The sequence below is a fragment of the Rousettus aegyptiacus genome, unplaced genomic scaffold (assembly GCF_014176215.1).
Source record: "Rousettus aegyptiacus isolate mRouAeg1 unplaced genomic scaffold, mRouAeg1.p scaffold_m13_p_4, whole genome shotgun sequence".
Taxonomy (NCBI): Eukaryota; Metazoa; Chordata; class Mammalia; order Chiroptera; family Pteropodidae; genus Rousettus; species Rousettus aegyptiacus.
Window position 1 is genome coordinate 29,153,729 of NW_023416307.1, and position 20,016 is coordinate 29,173,744.

At 34.4% G+C, this 20,016-nt stretch overlaps 1 protein-coding gene across 1 annotated transcript in view; it reads left to right on the forward strand.

The window, feature by feature from the left end:
* LOC107512506 (multiple epidermal growth factor-like domains protein 6) overlaps nt 1-20,016 on the forward strand; it is a 495,076-nt gene that overhangs the window by 189,964 nt on the left and 285,096 nt on the right. Inside the window, 2 exon segments of the mRNA XM_036219008.1 lie at nt 16,029-16,071; nt 16,074-16,133. Coding sequence (XP_036074901.1) covers nt 16,029-16,071; nt 16,074-16,133 — 103 coding nt within the window.

Genomic DNA, 20,016 nt, shown 5'->3' on the forward strand with positions numbered 1-20,016 from the left:
GCGGGTTTGTCCCCACGGAAGCTGGTGGCATGATTTGCTGCTCCTTTCCCCTCTGTCCTCACCAAATTACGCTGGGTTGAAATCTGCTACTTTTGCTTGTGCAGCTTGACCCTACATCTTTCTACAGGGAATTGAACTGTCAGCCTTTGAAATAACAGAATAATTTAGGTGATGAGGTTTTATTTTTTCTCTTCTAGGAGAATCATACTGAAAAACATACTACTTTCTATAAAGATAAACCCAAAATTCTATAAGAAAAGTGAGAATAGTGTCTCTTTCAAAATAATGTTTTTGAATAAAGCGAATAGTTCATGTAATAAATTTGAGATAGAAGCTACTTTCAGAAACATTAATGGACACCAAGATAATTAAACTTTCTGGGGAGCAAAAGATTGAGAGAAATGGGACTTCTCTGATTCTGGGTAGATAGTCAAACAAAATTACTTATAAAATAAAAAATTCTTGTTTTTATTAGGACAGTAAGAAAATAAGATACCAGATTGAAGGCCCCCGAGTAGCATTAATTTTAAGAAATGTTGTTTTACTATGAATTCTGGAAAAATACCCAGAAGTGGTAGTCAGTTTGCTACAAATGTCCTCCAAATTTTTCCAGCCTATTCCTGGGGAGTACAGTACATAAATATGAGGTGGCCAAGTTAGCTTCTAACTGATAGTTGATTTAATTTGTCCAGCTGAGCCAGCTGTTGGCAGCTAAAAATGAAAAGACCAGAAGAGTGAATTTAAGAGACAAAGGACTCAGTAAGACTGAACAGGAATTCAAGGTAATGTTCAACTCTTCAAATATTCAGAGAGGGCTGACAAATAGTGCAGTCTATGCCAAATATGAACCACAGATTCAGTTCAGGCACAAGTTAAGCATTTGGGGTTCTCTGCCTTTTTAAAAAGTCTAGTGTTCCTGGTGATACCTCTCTCATGTGATTCCAATAAGCTGCCAACAAAAGCAGTGCACGTTTTTTGAGGGATGAGGTGTAAAGTTAGAGCTTCCAGATATTACTAAGTTTTGTCATTCCTTGTCTACTGAGTTGAGGTCCACAGTCAACTTTGATACATAAATCAAAAGAAATCATTAGAAATAGCTCAACTCTCCTTTATTTTAGTGTAACAATGGTACAAGTGTTCATTCAGTACTGATTTATGCATGGTATCAAATTTCTTCTTTCTATACTAAAAATGTGCTCTTTCATTGCTGTCAGGTATTTGACTAAATTAAATAACATTTATGCTTTATGCTTTATTCTTTTAAGGGAGCAGAAATAAAGATATGATACTTTTGTATCACATATGTATATTTTAGGAAAAGACAAAGTCAAAAGCGATAGATATATTCCATGTTCATTCATTATCAGCAAACTGTTAAGTTCCTGCTCTGTGCCAGGAACTGTTCTAGGTGCTAGAGATACAGCATTGAACAGACCAGGCAGAAATCTCTGCCCTCATCTAATGGAAATTCCATCAATGAAAGGATAAAACATAAAATATGCCTTTTTTTCCTTATTTATATTTATATTATACTTTTATGGTCAGTTAACATGTATTTATTAGTTTTGTTTTATCACATGTTTTCACATAATTTATCTAAATATTCATAGTAAGTTTGAAGGGCATGATTATACTCAATCCATTCTATAGATGAGAAAAGGCCAGCTCAGTGATAGCCTGAGTTCTCCAGCAAAGCCAGTGATAGAGTTGACCATGGACTTCAGATCCTCCAACTTATGGTAACCTGCACTTTCTGCAGCTTCTACAACCCTTGTTTTAATGTTCTTTTTTCTCTTTATGGAGTAACAGTACATACTGTTCCCAGAAAGAAAAGAATGATGAAGTGTATTTTTCTTTTGTTTTGCCACAGTACAAACACAAAACATGCAAATATACCCACCCCAATAGATTGCTGTAGGTAAATGTAAGCATTTTAGAAGGGGAATAAAAATAAAAATTATATTGATAAAGCAATCTTACTTGTTTGGCAGTAACTTTCATCTGATATGGATCTTTATAAAGATTCTGTTCCAGATTTTTAATTGTCCAGAGACCACAAAAATGTTGTGTTAACACACAGGCAATTTAAGCTTTGTAGGTAGGTGCTACCCCAGGAGATGATGATAATGATAATTTTCAATATCTTTGGACACGGCTTTGGGGACATGAAAAATATTTTACATTAAAGCATTTTTCAAACTAATAACCCTTTTATGAACTATTTCATAGATGCATTTCAACAGAGAATTTGTAGGTTGAGAGGAGACACACTTTTATATGTAGAACAATAGTCACTTCAGTTCTCATCATCAGGAACAATTGCTAAACAGCTAAAACAGATACTTTTGCAATGAATGTACATAATTAAATGCTGATAGCATAATATGGTGTTCTTGTAGCCATGCATCAGTGAATAAAAAGGTCTATATCTTTACTCTCTAAGAAGCATCTTTTAAGAAGGAAAGGGAACATGCCAATTTGAAGAGCCAGAAACAAATATTCATGATTGACATCTGAGAAAAAAGACTTAAGTGTCAGAAAATGCACAAACATTTCCACCCTGGCCTTCTTCAGGTTACCTGTTTAGTGCCATAAGAGCCAGTAGCCATTCCACAAAATGTATAAAATGGAGCAAAAAGGTCAAGAACCCTCAGCTCTTGTTTCCATCCTTTTCTAAGCATTGACATTCAACACGAAGGAACGAACAAGGCAAGTCACAGTGAGGTGAATACATGGGAGAGCTTGTTCAGGGAGGAACATTGTATAGGTCTGTTTCAATATTTTTAAAAATGACATAAAATTGTGACAACCTGGATGGACCTCGAGATAATTATGCTAAGCGAAATAAGCCACACTGAAAAAGTTGAAAATCACATGATATCACTTATATGTGGGATATAAACCTAAAAGCAAGGACAGGACAAACAAACAGAAACTCATGGACATAGACTATAGACTAGTGGTTATTGGAGGGTAGGGGGTGAGGGTAGGTAGACGGTTAAAGGGGGTCAAATATCGGGGGGGTTGGGGAGGGTGAAGTAGGTAAAGGGGATCAAATATATGGTAGCTGAAGGAAACTGGACTCTGGGTAGTAATTGCACAATAGAATATATAGATGTCAAATTATAATGTACACCCTAAAATTATATAATTGTATTAACCAATGTTACCCCAATAAACTTTGAAAAATGACATGACAATTATTTTTTAAAAAACTTTTAATGTGATCCCACCATACTAGTGCCTTTTTACATGATTTGGACCTACTAGCCTCACTAGCCTCAAACAAAATTAGTGTGAAGACATTGTTTGCTTCTGAAACCTTCTTATCATGTACTGTAAATTATCTTTGTTATTCAGGGAACATTACTTTTTTAAAATTTCAGAGTCTCTACAACAACACTGAAGTTCCAAGATAATCATTTCCCTCAGTATCTCCAGTGACTAACAAAATGCCTGGCAAATAGGTTCTCAAAAAAATGTTTGTTAAATTCCTGAGTTAAACCATATCCTAATATTCAAACTGTTTTCTTTTGTAAGATTCTCTTCTTGTTTACACCTCACCTTCTCAAACTATGCTTGCCTTTTTAAAATATTTATCTATTTTTTTCTCCTTATGATGGCTTTTACTTTTTGTGTCAGGTCCAAAGAACCATTGCTTAGTCCGAGGTCATAAAGATTTATAGCTGTATTTTCTATTAAGAGTTTTATAGTTATATCTCTTACATTTAGGTATTTAATCTATTTTGAGTTAATATAGCTTGAGGTAAGGGTTCAAATTCTTTCTTTTGTATGCGTGGATCCTGTTTTTCCACCACCATTTGTTGAACCAAACTGTTTTTCTGATGCCTTCAAGGCCTTTCTCTCTGTATCTGCTGATACAGGATTTCCCCAGGTGTTGCTCTTCATCAATGATGTGGATGAATGATTTGCTTTTATTTTAAGTTATATATTTATTTTAGAAAAAAAAAACATCTTTTGTACTTTTGTGCCAGATTTCCCATTTATAGCAAAAACATACTTATTTCAGTAAAAACAATTTTTATGTAAAGTAAAATATTAAGAAAGTCATGACATGGAAGGTACTTGGATTGACAAAAATAATGACAGTGGGGTAGAAATAAGAAAAGTATGGAAAATATTGTTTCGTAGAGTTTGAATGATTAATCTTCAGAGTAGATATTGGAAATTAATACCTTTGTGGAAGGGAATGACCTGGTAAATCTTCTTCAATGCATAAGAGCCACAAGAGGGTGAGCATTCATTGTTTGCCAGTAATTTGAGCATATCCTCATAAGTTATTGCTTTTAATTCACACTCAGTTAACTCTCCTGAAGTCACATGGCCAGGAAAGAGCAGAGCCATACGGTGAATCAGGGTCACTCTCACCTCAGCCTGTGCAGTCTCCTTTATACAAGGCTACCTTTCACCTCTTTGTTCATATAAGTTTAAACTGTAATTCAGAGGAATAGCTCTACTGATGGTAATTCGGGCAACACGAGTGCTGGAGATCAGGCAAAAGAATAGCAGTTGGGTGCTCAGTCACCTCTCAGTGCTGTTGAGATGACTATTTGACCAAACTTTCTCCTTCCTCTTTAACCAATCTCTTCCTTCTCTTTTTCTTCTGTTTTTCTCTTCTGAGAGATGACTAAGAATTACTATTTTATTATCTTGTTCACTGTGTACTTTCCATTTATCAAGATTCACTTTTGAAATAGAACTATAACAATTAAAAAATACGTGATTACTATTCTCATGAGTTATTATAAAATGCGTAGACCCTCAGGTTCTGACAATTTGTTTAGCTTCATAAAATAATCTTGAATCTATCCATTCCTTTTCCTCTTGCCTTTCTCGCCCTCCCTCCCTTCTTTCCACCTGAAATGCTAAGAAATCTGGATTATTAATATGGAGAACAGGAACAGCCTCTCTGTTATTTCTCATTATCTTGAGAGGCAGTAAGAAGAACAATGGCTTTTAATTTTAAATCCTGAGACATTCCACTAATTATTAAATCTTTTCGAACTTTGTTTTTCTCATAAAATGGAAGCCATAAAATCAACCTCATAGATTGTTTTAAAAATTAAGTAAGATATATTTGTAGCGCCTAGTCACATAATGAGTGACCCAACAAATACAGCCATTATTAATTTTGTTGCAATCATATTATTTTGTCACCATTGATATTATTAAACCAAACATTTTGGCAAATATTAGTGCTTAAAAATCTATACATAATGTGAAACGTTGAGTGTTCTGGTGATTTTTAACTGTCTCCCTCTATAGAGGGAGTTTAAGACACTTAGATACAATATAAACCCCTAATTGGTGTTCAAAATGTACAGAGGTTGGAAGTATGCTTGCAGCTCTCAAAAGATACTATTTTGTTCTTTTCCTATCAAATGTGATCTTAATTAAATCTGTTGGAAATCCTGATTTTTATTTTTAATAACCAGAGATAACATTAGCTAAAATAAAAAGTGAAAAGTCATGATTCTTGCCTAATTTGTTTTCCAAAATATCTGTTGGGTTTTGAAAATATTTTTAAATTTAAATAATATATATTATGTGAAATTTATAATTATATTTCTATGGAAGAATTTCAAAACACTTTGCAAACCATGGTGCTCTGAGCATAAAGAGAAGTTGTAGGCATTGTTGTGTCGCTGAAACCTGGCTTGCTGTAATACTTTAGGGTGATATAAACTTTACTAGTGTAATTTTCAAAAATTTTAATGATTATCTCAAGGTCCATCCATGTTGAATGTAAGTGAAATAAGCCAGACAGAAAAAGTTGAAAATCACATGATATCACTTATATGTGAGATATAAACCTAAAAGCAACAAATGAACAGGACAAACAAACAGACACTCATATAGACATGGACAATAGACTAGTGGTCATCGGAGGGTGGAGGGAGGGGGAAGGAGGGAGGCAGTGGTAGATGGGGCAGAAGTGGTCAAATATGTAGTGACAGAAAGAAATCTAACTATGGGAGATGAACACACAATGCATTATATAAATGCCTTATTGTTAAATTGTACACCTGAAATGTAACTGGATTTCATTAAGCAATGTCAACCCCCCAAAATTAATTAATTAAAAAAATTTAATCCAGCACACAGTAAGTAACCTATTTTATATTGCTAGCTAAGCACATATACATTCTTAACAACAAAAGAAGCTCCCCCTTTGCCATGTGCAATGCCCTCTGAAATTTTCTGCTCTGTTCTACTCTATTTCATTAACTAACGTCACTAAATTGGTTTCACAACCCACTAAAATGGTGCAGCATGCAGTCTGATAACCACTTCATTTCAAGAAGTAAACACTTCACTTCTGACTTCCTTCCAGAGTCAGACCAAGGATTGTTTGAAATACTTAGAAGAATCTTAAGAAGATTTATTAACTTTTTTAGTATTTTTCATTTTCATGCCAGATTATTCTTTGGTAATATGCCCCTTCTTATTTAACATTGATTAAAAGCTCTCCACATACTTTTGTTCAGAATGAGAGTGCAAAAGCACTCAAATGCATCATGGAATTGTATTGTATTCCCTTTAAAGTCAATAAAAGATAATTTCACTGAATCTATATTTTACCCTTTCGTTTTGTTCTTCCATGATGTCTATTAATTTTTCTACATTTGATAAGGTTTGCATTTCATACGAAGTTCTTCTTAATGAGTGATTTATATTGAATGCCATGTTTTAAATGTAAAAAAAAAAGAGTATATTATCACAATGAAAAGGAAGCATGTCAAATAAAAGAGCAGACGGACAGGGCTTGATTGATGTTCGGAAGTTATTTTTACTGTGAACTCCCGTCAGCCTAGAAATCATAAAACAGAAAGGAGGCTTGGTTCAGCTCACACACCCTTAGGGGATGTATGGAAAAGGATTTAAAATTCTGATAGAGTAACTTCAAAAATGTAGCAGCTGCAATAATTTATTTCACTATAGAGCAACCAACTGAACTTTTACATTGAAATTATTCTTTTTGAACTTGCACTTGGTAGCAGGAAAGCTCAGTGGTGTCTGCACCTTGGTGCGAAAGATACCTGGCTGCACAGTTCTGTCTTCCTGCCATGAGCCAAAGAGCAGCGGCTGCTCTGGTCCTTCCTTCACTTTCTCATTGATTATTTCCTGAATAATGGGGGGAAAAAAACACCAAAAGCCCAGGATTTTGAAAAGAATGGTGAAGGAGAAGGAGGGTGAGGGTAATAGAGAAATTTTTCATTTCTTCTTTCGGAAAGATTTTCAAAAATTTTGGGCATTGTGTGAAAGCAACAGAAACAATATTGGACATTTTAATCTATAATGACTACCACCTTCGGTAAGCTAGATGTGTGACATTTGCTCTGGGTGGATCTTCAGATCATCTTAGAAGAAGAAAGAGAATAGGGAACCAGGCAAGAGCCACTGCTAGTTGTTGAAGTATTACTTTCCTTTTCATTCTCTTTCAAGCTTTGCCTGGTAAGCTCCATGCATCTCTGTTCTGAGTGACAGTGCAATGATAAAGAAAAAAGAAACTCTGTCACCTCCAGACAATGTTTCCTAACCTGACCCTATCTATGATGGTTGTATGTTTTGTCTTGGTTAACTAAGAATATACAGAATAGTGACAACGATGAAACCAATAAACTATAAAATGAATTTCCATTGTACTAATCAACAACACATTTGATTGTGTACTTATCTATGTATATGTATAAGAGTATATGACCTATCATGTATCCAATCTACAAAAATGTTTACATGTAAGAATTCCCATGCACTTTGCCATCATTCCATTTATCCACAATGCCTGTAACTCACAAATTAGAAGCCATTGCTCTAAAATTTTAAAAATAACTATTTAATCAGATGTGTAAAATAAAACCCAAAGGGATCTCTGAATTAGTTAGAAACTAAACAATAAAAATAAAAAGAGTGCGAATAAAGAAAAATGTACTGCCTAATTTGCCTTTATTGATAGCCATACCTTGAGATAAATGGAAAAAAGTTAAAAAATATGGAAATGTATATGTTTGGTTTTAGATGAAAATTTTCCTAGAATCTACAGGTTGAATTTTTTTTTTTTGGTTTAGAGAATAAAATATGCTATCTCTATGAATAATATTTGCAATCTTAGTAATTTTCTGTGCTAATTACCTAAATATATGATCTATTAAAAATTACTAGGTAATTGGAACCCCAGTGACAAAAAGGCACAATGACAACAACAATAACAAAAACAACTTTCACATACACTCCAGCAAAGGTGAAATAATTAGAATCGTAGAGTACATTTTCAATTTATGTTATTAAAGTTTTAGTTTATTATTTTTTAATTTAAAGAAGAAATGTTTCCATTCTTTAAAAAAAAAAGTTTCAATATCAGATACAGAACTTGAAACCTGGAAAATTCTGCTTTGGGGTAGAGGTTAATATTGAATCATTTCATGGTTGATAGTTAATTAGCATTTATCTAATGTTGAATAGAAAGTCAACTGAAAAGCGATCTCTAGTTAACAAGCTTTTACAACTGAGGGTAATTTTTGTCCCCTACTGAGGAACAGCTAGACTGCATTCTATGCTAATGAAACTGTTTTTCAGTGGAGCATACGGTGATTTTCATAATTCTAGTCCTGGCTGGAATGTTTGGGAAAATGGTGCATAGCCAGAATAATTAAAATAAGATTTAAAGCCATATTTTAGAAGGCTTTTATTTTTTCAAGATGGTTATGTTTGTCACTGCAGTTACTTCTGAAGTCTCAAAAACTCTAGACCTGAGAATAAATTTTGTGTTTTGAGCTTTGATTCAAATCTCAGCTCTGCTACTACTAGTTCTGTGATCTTGACCAATATGCTTCTCTGAGACTCAACTTCCTTAACTGTAAAAGAACATGATACTTACCTTACAGGGTTGTCAAAAGGTTCCTTATCATATGTAAAATATCCTATCTGTCATGCTATCTTCAATAAATCATAGTTGCTATTATTATTACTAGTGTCATTACCAGTATAATTTACATAGATTATTATTATTTCTGTTATTCGGCATTGATGCTTTAACGATATACTGAAAATATACTCCTTTCTAATGAAATTGTCAGGTTAAATATATCCAATACAAAACAAATGAATGAGGCTTTGAATCCATTAGTATGATGAACTCATGGTTATAAAATTTAGAAATACTGAATCTAGTCTAGTAAGCTGCCTCAATTCCTCTAATATGACAGAATAGGTGAAATTCTAGAGGGATCCAGATTATCAAACGCATGAGTTATTTGGTCACTTTTGGGACCTGCCTCTTTCTGAATGCATATTTCTGAATGCAATTGCTCCTTTGGCAATTGTACAAGGTTATAAAATGTACATTGCTCTGAATGTCCCAAGGTTCCAGTCAGGACTTCTTTCTTAACATTGTCCAGACTTGTATTGATTTTTCCAAGCATACTCTAATCTAAAATACCCTCCCCACTGGAAAAATAAAATATTTTCTTTATACTAAGAATGGAGCATTGTGGATGAAGACAAAAGGAAGTCTTTCATGGGCTTTGCATCCAAAAATCAAAAGCTTGGTGCACAGATATCTTGGGTGTGGTAGGTGTAGGTCTCTCCACAAGATGGCACTCATTCTTTCTTCTTTTCTTCTTTTTTTTTTAATTGACAAAAGTAAATTTGTCACTCTTCCTCCACTGTCATAGAACAAAGATATTGTTGGCTTATGAATCAGATGTAGCGTGTTTCAAATATTTTAAAAATATCCTATCATGTTTCTTATTCTTGGGAGTAATGAGTATAAATTTACGTCTAAGGCTCTATTTGGATATGAACACATTATTAAGATTTAGGAGAACATACTTATTTCTATTGCCACTCCCAAGTGTAATGAAATTCATATTAACTTTCTAAAAATTTTCTAAAATCTCCATGGAGTATAAACTATTTAAAAACACAATTGATGACTAGAAATGACCAGAATGTTCCCCCTCCCTTTGTTTTGTCATCATTTTAAAATTTTAGTGGTCTTGCCTTTCCATTAAAAAAAAAAATCTCTGTGATACTTCCATTTTGACATGAGTCAGAAGCTAATTTACCTCCAAATAGCCTTGGGTCTTCGTATTCTTTTTAGTGATGTGAAATGTCACAACTATATTCTTGTCACCCTTAGGTTAACTTTGATTGGCTGTCTGTACAATCATTTAATTTTTCTTAAAACAGAAAAAAAGTTAATTCATTAAATAATTTTTAAAATCAGATACAAATAAATATATGTTACATATTAAAACATTAGAGAAGAAAATGTTAGGCTATCAGTACCACTATAAGTGGGCTTTGAATGATAAATAGTAAGTAAATAAATAACGGAAGTTTGACAATTTCATTTTTATATTTTAACACTTATGTCAGATTATGTTTCCTAGTTACCAGTTTTCTTCCAAAAGACTTAGAAGTGTATGTGGACAAAATTATAGTTTATCTGATTTGTTAATGGGGTGATAATGATTCTCTACTGAGAAACTCTTATTGTAACATAAGTTTCCAGTGTCTAGATTTTCTTCTGGCACACTTTAGAGTAGTTTATGGTTTCTATAAGAGAGATTGCTGAAGGTTATAGTAAAATCTTTTATGCCTTGATCATAACAACTATTATTATAGAGTGTTTGCCTCACTTTTTAGGATACCAACACTCTGTTGGAAGCTAATATTGCAGATTGCTTGCTACCCCATGGCGAAAGTCACACTTTGAAAGAAGGAGGCAGAAAAGTCCCGAGAGGATTTTAAGAAAAGAAAAATATTGTTACAGAGAGAAAACTAAGACATCAGAATACTAAGGAAAACAAAGCTAAAGCTTGTGATTTTTATAAAAATAATAGCTACTGCTGTAACTTGTTATGGGCTAGACACTAAACTAAGCACTTTTTATTTATCAGCTCATTTACACTCCCAACATTCCTAATGATCAAAATCATTATCCCTTTTGTTAACAGACAGGATGGCTGAGAAACAGACAGGCTAAGTGTCTTGGTTTTGGAGGTAGAATTTAAACCCAATTGTGTCTTATTCCAAACCTTGTGCCTTTAACCATTATACATCCCTGCCTCATGTTCTTGTAGGGAATAGCACGTTAGAATTGGACTATTGACTTCAAACATAAGTAATAGTTTTATATGAATATAAGTCACTTATTCTGTCCTTTCAAATTTAAGGTCATTGAGAAAATACATTTTCATTTAACTCAAGAGAGATTTTGATTTGATGCATGAAATAAGTTCTTGATCCACAGGGTATAGAAACAGTGAAAGAACTACAATGGGGACTGTGTGAGCTCTGAGTTAGTGGTCTCCAAGAAGCAAGTTGTCACAGTTATGTAAGTCAGTCTTCTAAAGAACATAAAGAATTGCGTAAGTATCTCCTTCTGGAGATTTTTATTATGATTGCAAACACCTTTATGTGGAAGACCTTTCACACATATTGAAGCCAATGAACATCATTCCACATTCACTTCTCATTTCTGTGAGGATACAGCCCTAGACCTTTTACAATTAGCATTGCTTCATATGATCACTTTTTTTGTTAGTCACTTTTTCACATTGCCATCAAACTAAGCACATAATAAGTAGTCTAATTTGTAATAACTACATGGAAGTGTCACCTGTCACAATGTAGTCTTTTATTTAGCTATTCGTATATTGTTAGATATTTAGATTTATTCCTCTCCTTTTTGCTATTTCGAGTCAGCTTTGGCTGATCTTTTAGTTTTGGTGTGGTGGGAGCAGGTTGGGTTTAAGAGATACATGTTGGTTTCATAGATTTTTAACTCTTGTTACATGTTTACGGATAGCTTTTTAGAGAAACAACTTTTTAATGACTTCAGCAATGTATAAATTGTAAATCTCAAACTCATATTCAGAATACATGAGCTTTTCTTAGTTTTCCAAACTGGTAAAATCACTGAGTGTAACTTACCAGGTATTTGACAACAGAGGGTGGTGAAGGGGCAGGGTCTCCTGGATGTTGCCTTGTGAAAATAACCGTTTCAGCGTTGGTATAGAACTTCCAATTTTTACGGAGAATCCAGAAGTCCAGGTTTTATATAAAATCTTGCAACTCTTTAGCGTTGGCAAGACATTTTAAAGTGTTTTTGAAAACTTGTGTGGGGAAAATAATGCTGCTGGCCTGATCCAGCCCATGAACAGACCTCCAGTTGGTGACCCAGGGGATATATTTTCTAATTCCCCAAAGTCCCATATTAAGCTTTATCATTTTTAATTTTATTTTCCAAAACAGTAGGTATGCAATGCTATTTTACTTAACATTTTTGTAAGGCTTTGTTTTTCTTCCTTATGATCGTTCTCTATTTCTTTGTTCATGTGAAATTTATCTCCTTCATTTGTAAGCAGCAATCTGGATACTGATTTGCATAGCACATCGATTCTATCTGCACATACATGTGTGTGAGATAGGATGTTTTAATCACATATTCTTATTGCATGGCCTCATTTTGTTGCTTTCTTCTTTTACATGTTATAGTTCATATGCTTTAGTTTTACATATCTGTGCACATCCATCTTGTCTCTGATAAGATTCTAATATACTCCATTTCCTCAGTATCAGGAATTTCTGTCTTCCCCATAGCTGGAGAGGAACTGTTCTTTTTCTTTTGGTTTTCAATAAAAAAAGTTTAACTGACTCATCTGGCATTAATACCGTCTGTGGTATGAGGAATGACTCTAAGGTAATTTTTTTTCTATACTGATATCACATTTGTTCGATACTATTTATTAAATAGTAATTTATTTCTCTATTGTTGGGGATTCTTATTATCATTTAAATTGATTATACCAATCTCAATTGTATTTCCTCAGTCTGTTTTTATGGATTTTGAACTGTTTCTTAATATGTAATTATTCCTTTGTGATTTGAATCTCTGATAGAATAAATTGTACAGAGATATATCATTTTTTCATTATTTAGACGAGGTGATTGCTTCATGTCCTCTAGTGTTTCCTTTTGCCAAAAGAAAAAATAAAACAACCTGTATTAACTTCTAAAGCCAATTAATATGGTCAAGAAGAATTAAATGTTACCAGTTGGGAATGAATGACAGATTATTTAGGATAATACATTATGCCTGGTAAGTTGTATCAGCTGATGCAGTAGTGTGATTGACAGTTTTCAATGAATCATTTTATGAATCTCTGAAATTAGGAAATGAATTATATGTTCCCCGAGTTTCCTTAAAATGCTGAACTTCCATGACTGCTTTTTGTTTGTCATTCTGAAATAACTATAATCATTTAGGCAGCCCCCATTTTGGACAATAGATTTCCGTTGTGATATAAAGTCAATCTCAGACATCATCTGGTATCGGGGACCTTCTTTAACTACCACAACAAGGCCCCCTGCCCAAATCTCCTGCAGCCTCTCCTGGCTCCTCCTCCTTGCCCCTTTGACACCCTGCATGTATCACAGGACCTGAAACGACACAGTAGGAGAAGAATAATTTGTTAAATAAATTCAGTCCCTGAGAGGCCTGTGGAGTGACCTTCACTGTTACAATATTTCCCCCTGTGGGATGGAGGCAAGAATAAGTTTCCAAACCTAGAAAGTTTGAGGTTCTGGCATCACAGGAATCTGCCTGGATTGCTTTCATGAGGCAGTTTCATCTTGGCCACAGCTCAAATGTTTGAGATTGGAGTGAAATCTAAAATGAGAACTGACGTACCTGATAACTATAGTGACAAGATGAGCATATGTGGATTCTTTGAATTCTCTTCTTAGTCCAGGATGAACAGCAGGACCTGTACATACATACAGAATTAGAAACTTAGAATATTTTTGGTCTGCATCCAGAAAACCATAAAGTTTAAAACTTAAAACTGTTGTGTCTTCACATTAAAATTTATTGTTCACTGCCAGTGATAAACTGGTTATTCTTGTAGCAAGAGCGTGCTCTGCTGAGACTCTGGGGACTGTATTTATATAGACAATGATATTATGTAACATATAAATAGAAAAAAATTTTTCCCATCTAGCATGTTTTCTGAGTTCATCTGGAAGAACATTTTGGTAAATATATCTCAAATGAAGGTGGGGATATTTTACAACTGTAAACCATCCTTGCATAGCAGAAATGTAGTCTATTAATTCTCAGAGCTCGAGGCAAGCCTGACAATTCATAAGTGGTAAATCCAGAGAGTTATGAAGATATTAAATCTCACATCTGGTGAGAAAATGTGTTATTTCACTGGGTTGATTGATGGACACTTTCCCATTACAGTGCAATTTGGGAAATCGCACTGTTAATTGCTAGGGTTTTAGCAAAGCTCTGTAGTTCAATTCCAATTACTTTAGTTTTGAAAAACAGAACAGCTGGATGGTAAAATTGCCTGGAGCTGTCACCAAGGGAGAGCATAAGCCAGCAACCTGACCTCTGCCATTCTTGACTTGGATTTTCTGCAGAACTGTTAGTGCAATTGAAGGCTCCCAGTATATGAGGTCTCCTTACCTTGTGCTTTTTTCTGGCTCAGGAGCATGTCATCTGTTTACTTATGCTTCAGTGATAGCACCCCCATCATCAGACACTACCTCTGTTATTATTCATTTGCCCCTCTCTTCACAGGGGAGACATGAAAAAAGTAAATCCCATCACATCTTGATCTCTTACCACAAGGTGATTGCTTCCTTGCTTTAAAGCCAGTGTGAAACCTTCCCCTCAGCAACTTTTTTTGCTGTCACATTGACCTTTCAGGACTCTGTCTATGGGACACGTTACATGTCTCCACACACCATCTTTTGTCTTTCTGTTAAATACAGAAAGGTCAACGCTAGTCGTCCTTTGGAAATGACCTGGTACCATTGGCTAAATGTAATCAGACTGGGTGATTCATTCCTGCACTTCCTACATCTACCTTAGCTCACTGTTTGGAACCAAACAAACATTGCTTATTTTCTTTGGTTAATGTAGGTTAGGTTCCAGGATGCTCTGTCTTGCTTGGAGTAGCTGTGAATATATAAGGGGGCCTCTTCAGTAGTTTCAAGATTCTTCAGTAGTTTCATGAAGTGAAGGCATAACAAGTATGACAAGATCTCAATGAGGACAGAGTTAGGGAAGAGTTTCAAAGATAAATCTTTGTGAGAAGGAAAGCTTAGTTATGCAGTTGGGGAATTTAGAGAAAATATTACCTTGCCTTTCTAGAATCTTTTTTTACTATTCAACACATATTCTAATATTGTGATTTCGAACTAATAATTTTTAGTGCCTTTTAAAATCAATACCCTTGAAATATGTGTTCAGCCTGTTTTAACAGGGTAAACTGAGTCTGGGGTTGGGGGCTACAAGAGAAGGGGCCTTCCTTCTCTGGCAGTTGTCTGAGCAATAACTCTGGCCCTAGATCTGCATAATATTCAGCTAAAAAATACCTGCTCAAATTGCTGTTACTCTTGAGAAAATGCTTTTTGGAACCCTTACTCCCCAGCTCTCTCTGAAATGGTTGTTAGTAAGGTAACTATACGTCTATGTGTTCTGTATCTTGTTCTTACACAATTATTAATAACCCCCATATAACTCTTCAAAAGAATCCTGGGTTGGATGATAAATTACTTAATCATCCTAATTATCACCTTACATATATGGCATAAAATCTGGTAAGTAAGATTTTCTCAGCCTTCCTTGATTTTCTGTCTTGTTCTTAACCTTTATAAATAGATATGCCCGGGAATGGCCCATCTCTCAGTCAAGCATTTATAAAATCCCTGAATCATAGAAATTTTGTCTGATGAGACCCTTAAAACAAATAAACAACAACAAAAAATAACTTGTCAAATTAAAGGGTTTGACTTACTTTCAAAAACCAAAATCTAATAGCGTACATAAACATCAATCGTTTTCATTTGTCGTTATTTCTTACTTTGTGTTTTGCATCGATGGTAAATCTGCTACTTCTGAAATCTTTGAAATACTACTTCTCTAAGCTGTTGTTTTATCTCCAGTAACTTTTCTTCCTGACATTGCTTTCACTCTTCTCTTATAGGTCCTCTTTTCCATCTTCTGCCCGCTGTGGATCTGTCCTGTTGCTTTCCATGCTGGCCTCCAGCTCATCCATTTTTTGAGGCCTGGGCAGAGCCCTCTGGGTAAGGCATACCTGGGAATGCGCAGAGGTAGAATTGCTTCTGTGTACTTTTTTTAGTGAACCTGAGCACTGCCAACTGCATTTGCAATGTACATTTTATCAATGGAGACCCTGACTCTTTTTACTTCATTATACCCATCCAAAGACATTTCTTAACAGTATGGATTTTATTATTCTCACTTTAAATGTATACACTAGGTATTTTTTTTCATTAAGACTTATTTATTTATACTCCTAATAACAGGGGCTCTTTATTTAGATACTAGTTTGTGCTCAATCTTGATCTTCTTCCAAAAAATCTTTGGGATTTCGTTCTATTTTATTCTCTCCCATTCCAGAACTGCTATTTCACAGAAAAATTAGATTTCTTTTTTAGTAACTCAGTTTTTCATAGTTTTGTAATTGTTTCCCATATGTGATTTCTGTCTCCCTGGCTATATTCAAAGCTTACAGGGTGGGAGGTGGGTTGAAATCATGTCTTTATACACTTTTTGAATCTCTTACAGAACTGAAGTTCTTGTCAAGTACATGAAAAAATTACATTGGTCAACTTGACAGGTTCCTGACAAAGATGTCAGTATTGTGGCTATCTACCATTCTTGGACACAGGACTTGTTTTAGTCATGGTTCTTTGACTGTAAACATCAGAAACTATTTCTAACTTACTTAAGAAAAAGTGAGAACGTTGTTGGGATCTGTTGAAAGGTTATGCAGAATTGCCCAGAAAATTGAAGGAACTATGGAAAACCCAGAGTATAAAATATGAAGACCACCCAGGGCAGCCCTAGAGTTACACATAATTGTTATTAATGGGCAAATTCATTGCTCGTTAGTTGTTTGGCTCAAGCTTCAATTTCTAGAACTGAGGTCAGGTTTTATGTTTAGTTTTCGAACAAGGAAGAGTGGTGTTTGGATTGGTGTTGCCTTCATGACTGGGACCAATGAGTGGATAAAGACTTCAAAACCCTACCTGTAAAGTCTTTCTCTCTCTGTGTGGTACTTCAGACTCTACATACCTACAGGTGCAACAATGGCTTTGCCAGCCCATTGAGTGGCCTTCATTTCTTTTGTATTTCTTACCCAAGCAAACATGCATGTCCTCTTTACTACTACACCATGCATTATAGATCATCCCGTGGCTTTAGTTAGAAGTTTTATTGTAAGCTTTTATATTTCTATGGCATTTACTGGATTCCTATGTGGGTTAAGGAAGTGGATGAAAATACAAAGTTCCTAGCCCTAACACAATGCTGTTAGCCAGGGAAAAACACTGTTTTGCATAATTTGAAAATGTTAAGTTATAATATTTTTATATTCCTTTTACATGTGTTCAAAGTAACATGTTGTCCTATTATTCTTCCCATTAATTATTCTTAATTGAAATTTCTCAGAATGTGAAGGTGATCAAAAAAAAAGAAAAAGAAAGAAAAAAAGTCTCCTATGTTTTCCATATCATTTCTTCTCAAGTAAGAGCAATTTCCTCATTTCTAAAAATTAGAAGTTTTCACCAAGTGTAATACATAGAATATATATAGCCAAAGGTAGCCTCTTGGTGAACATTAAAGGGATGAAATTATTATGTCCTATATAGTAACGTTGTTGCTTTTTCTTTAGACTGTCAAATGCTAGATATAAAAATAGCTTTTACTAATTTATGCCATCATATCATGATGCATTTCATTAATATTTATTAATGAATATTTAACGGTATTGCAAAAATGTCGATTTACCATAACTAATTAATTGAAAATAATTTCTGCCTTTTAAGCACGATTGAATTATATTATTGCATTGGTACGTCCTTTTTTTTTTTTTTTGGTGGGACTTTTCTGATTTTTTAAAGAAAGCCTAAATGAATAAAGCTCATACTAATTTTTATTTGTAGGAAAATTATGACATTTTGAAGTACTTTCATACCTATGACTTAAATTTTTTGGTCATAACTGTGATATAAAATGATAAGTGATTTAGATTGGAGGCTTCGAGTCACATGTAACAGGCAACCTGGAGATGGAAGTCAACCATGTGAGCAGTCAATCAATTATACTATATGATAGAGCTCAACAACTTTGAACGCTAGGCCTTGGTGAACTTCCCTTGTTGGCGACACTGTGAATATTGTCAAACAATGTCAGGAAAGTAATGAGTCCTGACTCCATGAGAAGAGGGTGATGGGAACTCCATTTTTGTTACTTACCTGTCTCTGCCATTTGTGATTCTTCCCTTGGCTGATTTTCATCAGTATCCTTTCCTTGTAACAAACTTTAACCAAATTCGACAGCTCTTAGTGAGTCCTGTGGATCTTTCTAGATAATTATCACAACTGAGGGTGTTTTTGAAATGCCTCGTACTTGCAATTAGTGTCAGAAGTAAGAGCACTCTTGGGGGAAGTCTGTGCGCTCTACCTTTCCAATTGCCTAAACTCCCAAGAAATGACTTAATCTTTCACAAAAAGATACTGATTCATCAGATTTTGAATCAAAGTAATATCAGAATCCTAAAGCTGTTCATTTCTATATCCTGTCTTATCATGTAAATTATTTTGTAAAAAGAACTAATTATGGATTTAACTTTAATATATTTATACCAAACTTCAGCCCCAAAATTAATATTTTCTAAGTTTATTAAGATAAATATATTTGTTTAAAGAAATCAGTCAATTGGGACTATAACTTAAAAATCCTTCATTTTCTTTTTAAAATGTGTTTTGTTAGAAAGTTTTTTTTTTAATAACTAAAAATAAAAAAAGTAAAGGATAGGAACAAGAAGAAAAGAAATTTTCACATATGGTGAAAGTTCAAACAGCGCAAAAAAAATTATTTGTGGGAAAGTAAATCTGCCTTCTCCCTCTGACGGAATCTTTTAAGTCTCTTAAAACAAGAATTGCTCCCCACCCCCTGCAACCTTTTAGTTCTTACATTTATATCGTTATTAATGTTAAATGATCCCTTTTACATCTGTCGATTGAGGTCCTCAAGTTCTATTTGTTTGTGAAATTTCAAGCCACATACCCACTCACCATTTCATGTTCTTTCCGACTCCTTATCAGTAATTAGCAGGCCGTACTTCATTTTGTTTCTAATCTGTATTTACATTTCTTCTTTACTGTCCTTTTTCATGCTTGCCAACTACCATATCTTTAGCCTTTTTGATTTGGTGCCTTTTTCAAAAATATTTGTCCCTCCCTGACCATATCAGTTCAACCGCTGGTTGGTTATTGAGTGCCTGCCATGCGTGAGACATCACTTAATATTTTGAGAGTCACATGATGGAAAAATCCAAGTCTTAGGTAATGAGGATTTTTTTGTTTGTTTGTTTTGAACCTCAATTTTCTTTTTATCGTATATTAGTTTCAGGTGTACAGAATAGTGGTAATAAATACCTTTATTATGCTCTACATTCTCACGTTAGATTTGACAGGGGCGTGCACACGTGTTGCCTACCTTTGGCCTTCGTGAGTGAACTGTATGGTCATCTCAGCAAGTATTGTCATGTTTAAGCTGGGGACACTGAGTCAATTAATTGATAGCTAGTTTAAGGCAAAGCAGGAACCACGATGTAGGCCTCCGGACCTCAGTTTAGTGCATTGTAATTGCATTTTTTTTCCTTTCTACATGTTTTTATTCAGCACAACCCTAGCCTCAAAACTTTCAAACTGGACACATGCAGGACACTTCATACAAATTTTCTATTACAAAGTGAGGTCTTTGTAATTTCTAATACAAAGTTACCTGTTCAAGAAACAAAGGGATCCATGGCTCTAAATATTTAGGTTATTGAGAAACTTACTTAGGAATTATGAAAACTCCTGTTAAATGTGTTTGTAAGTTACTAGTTGATAGAATTGAATACTTACCCTTAAAACAGTTGGGAAAGATTCGTACCTGAA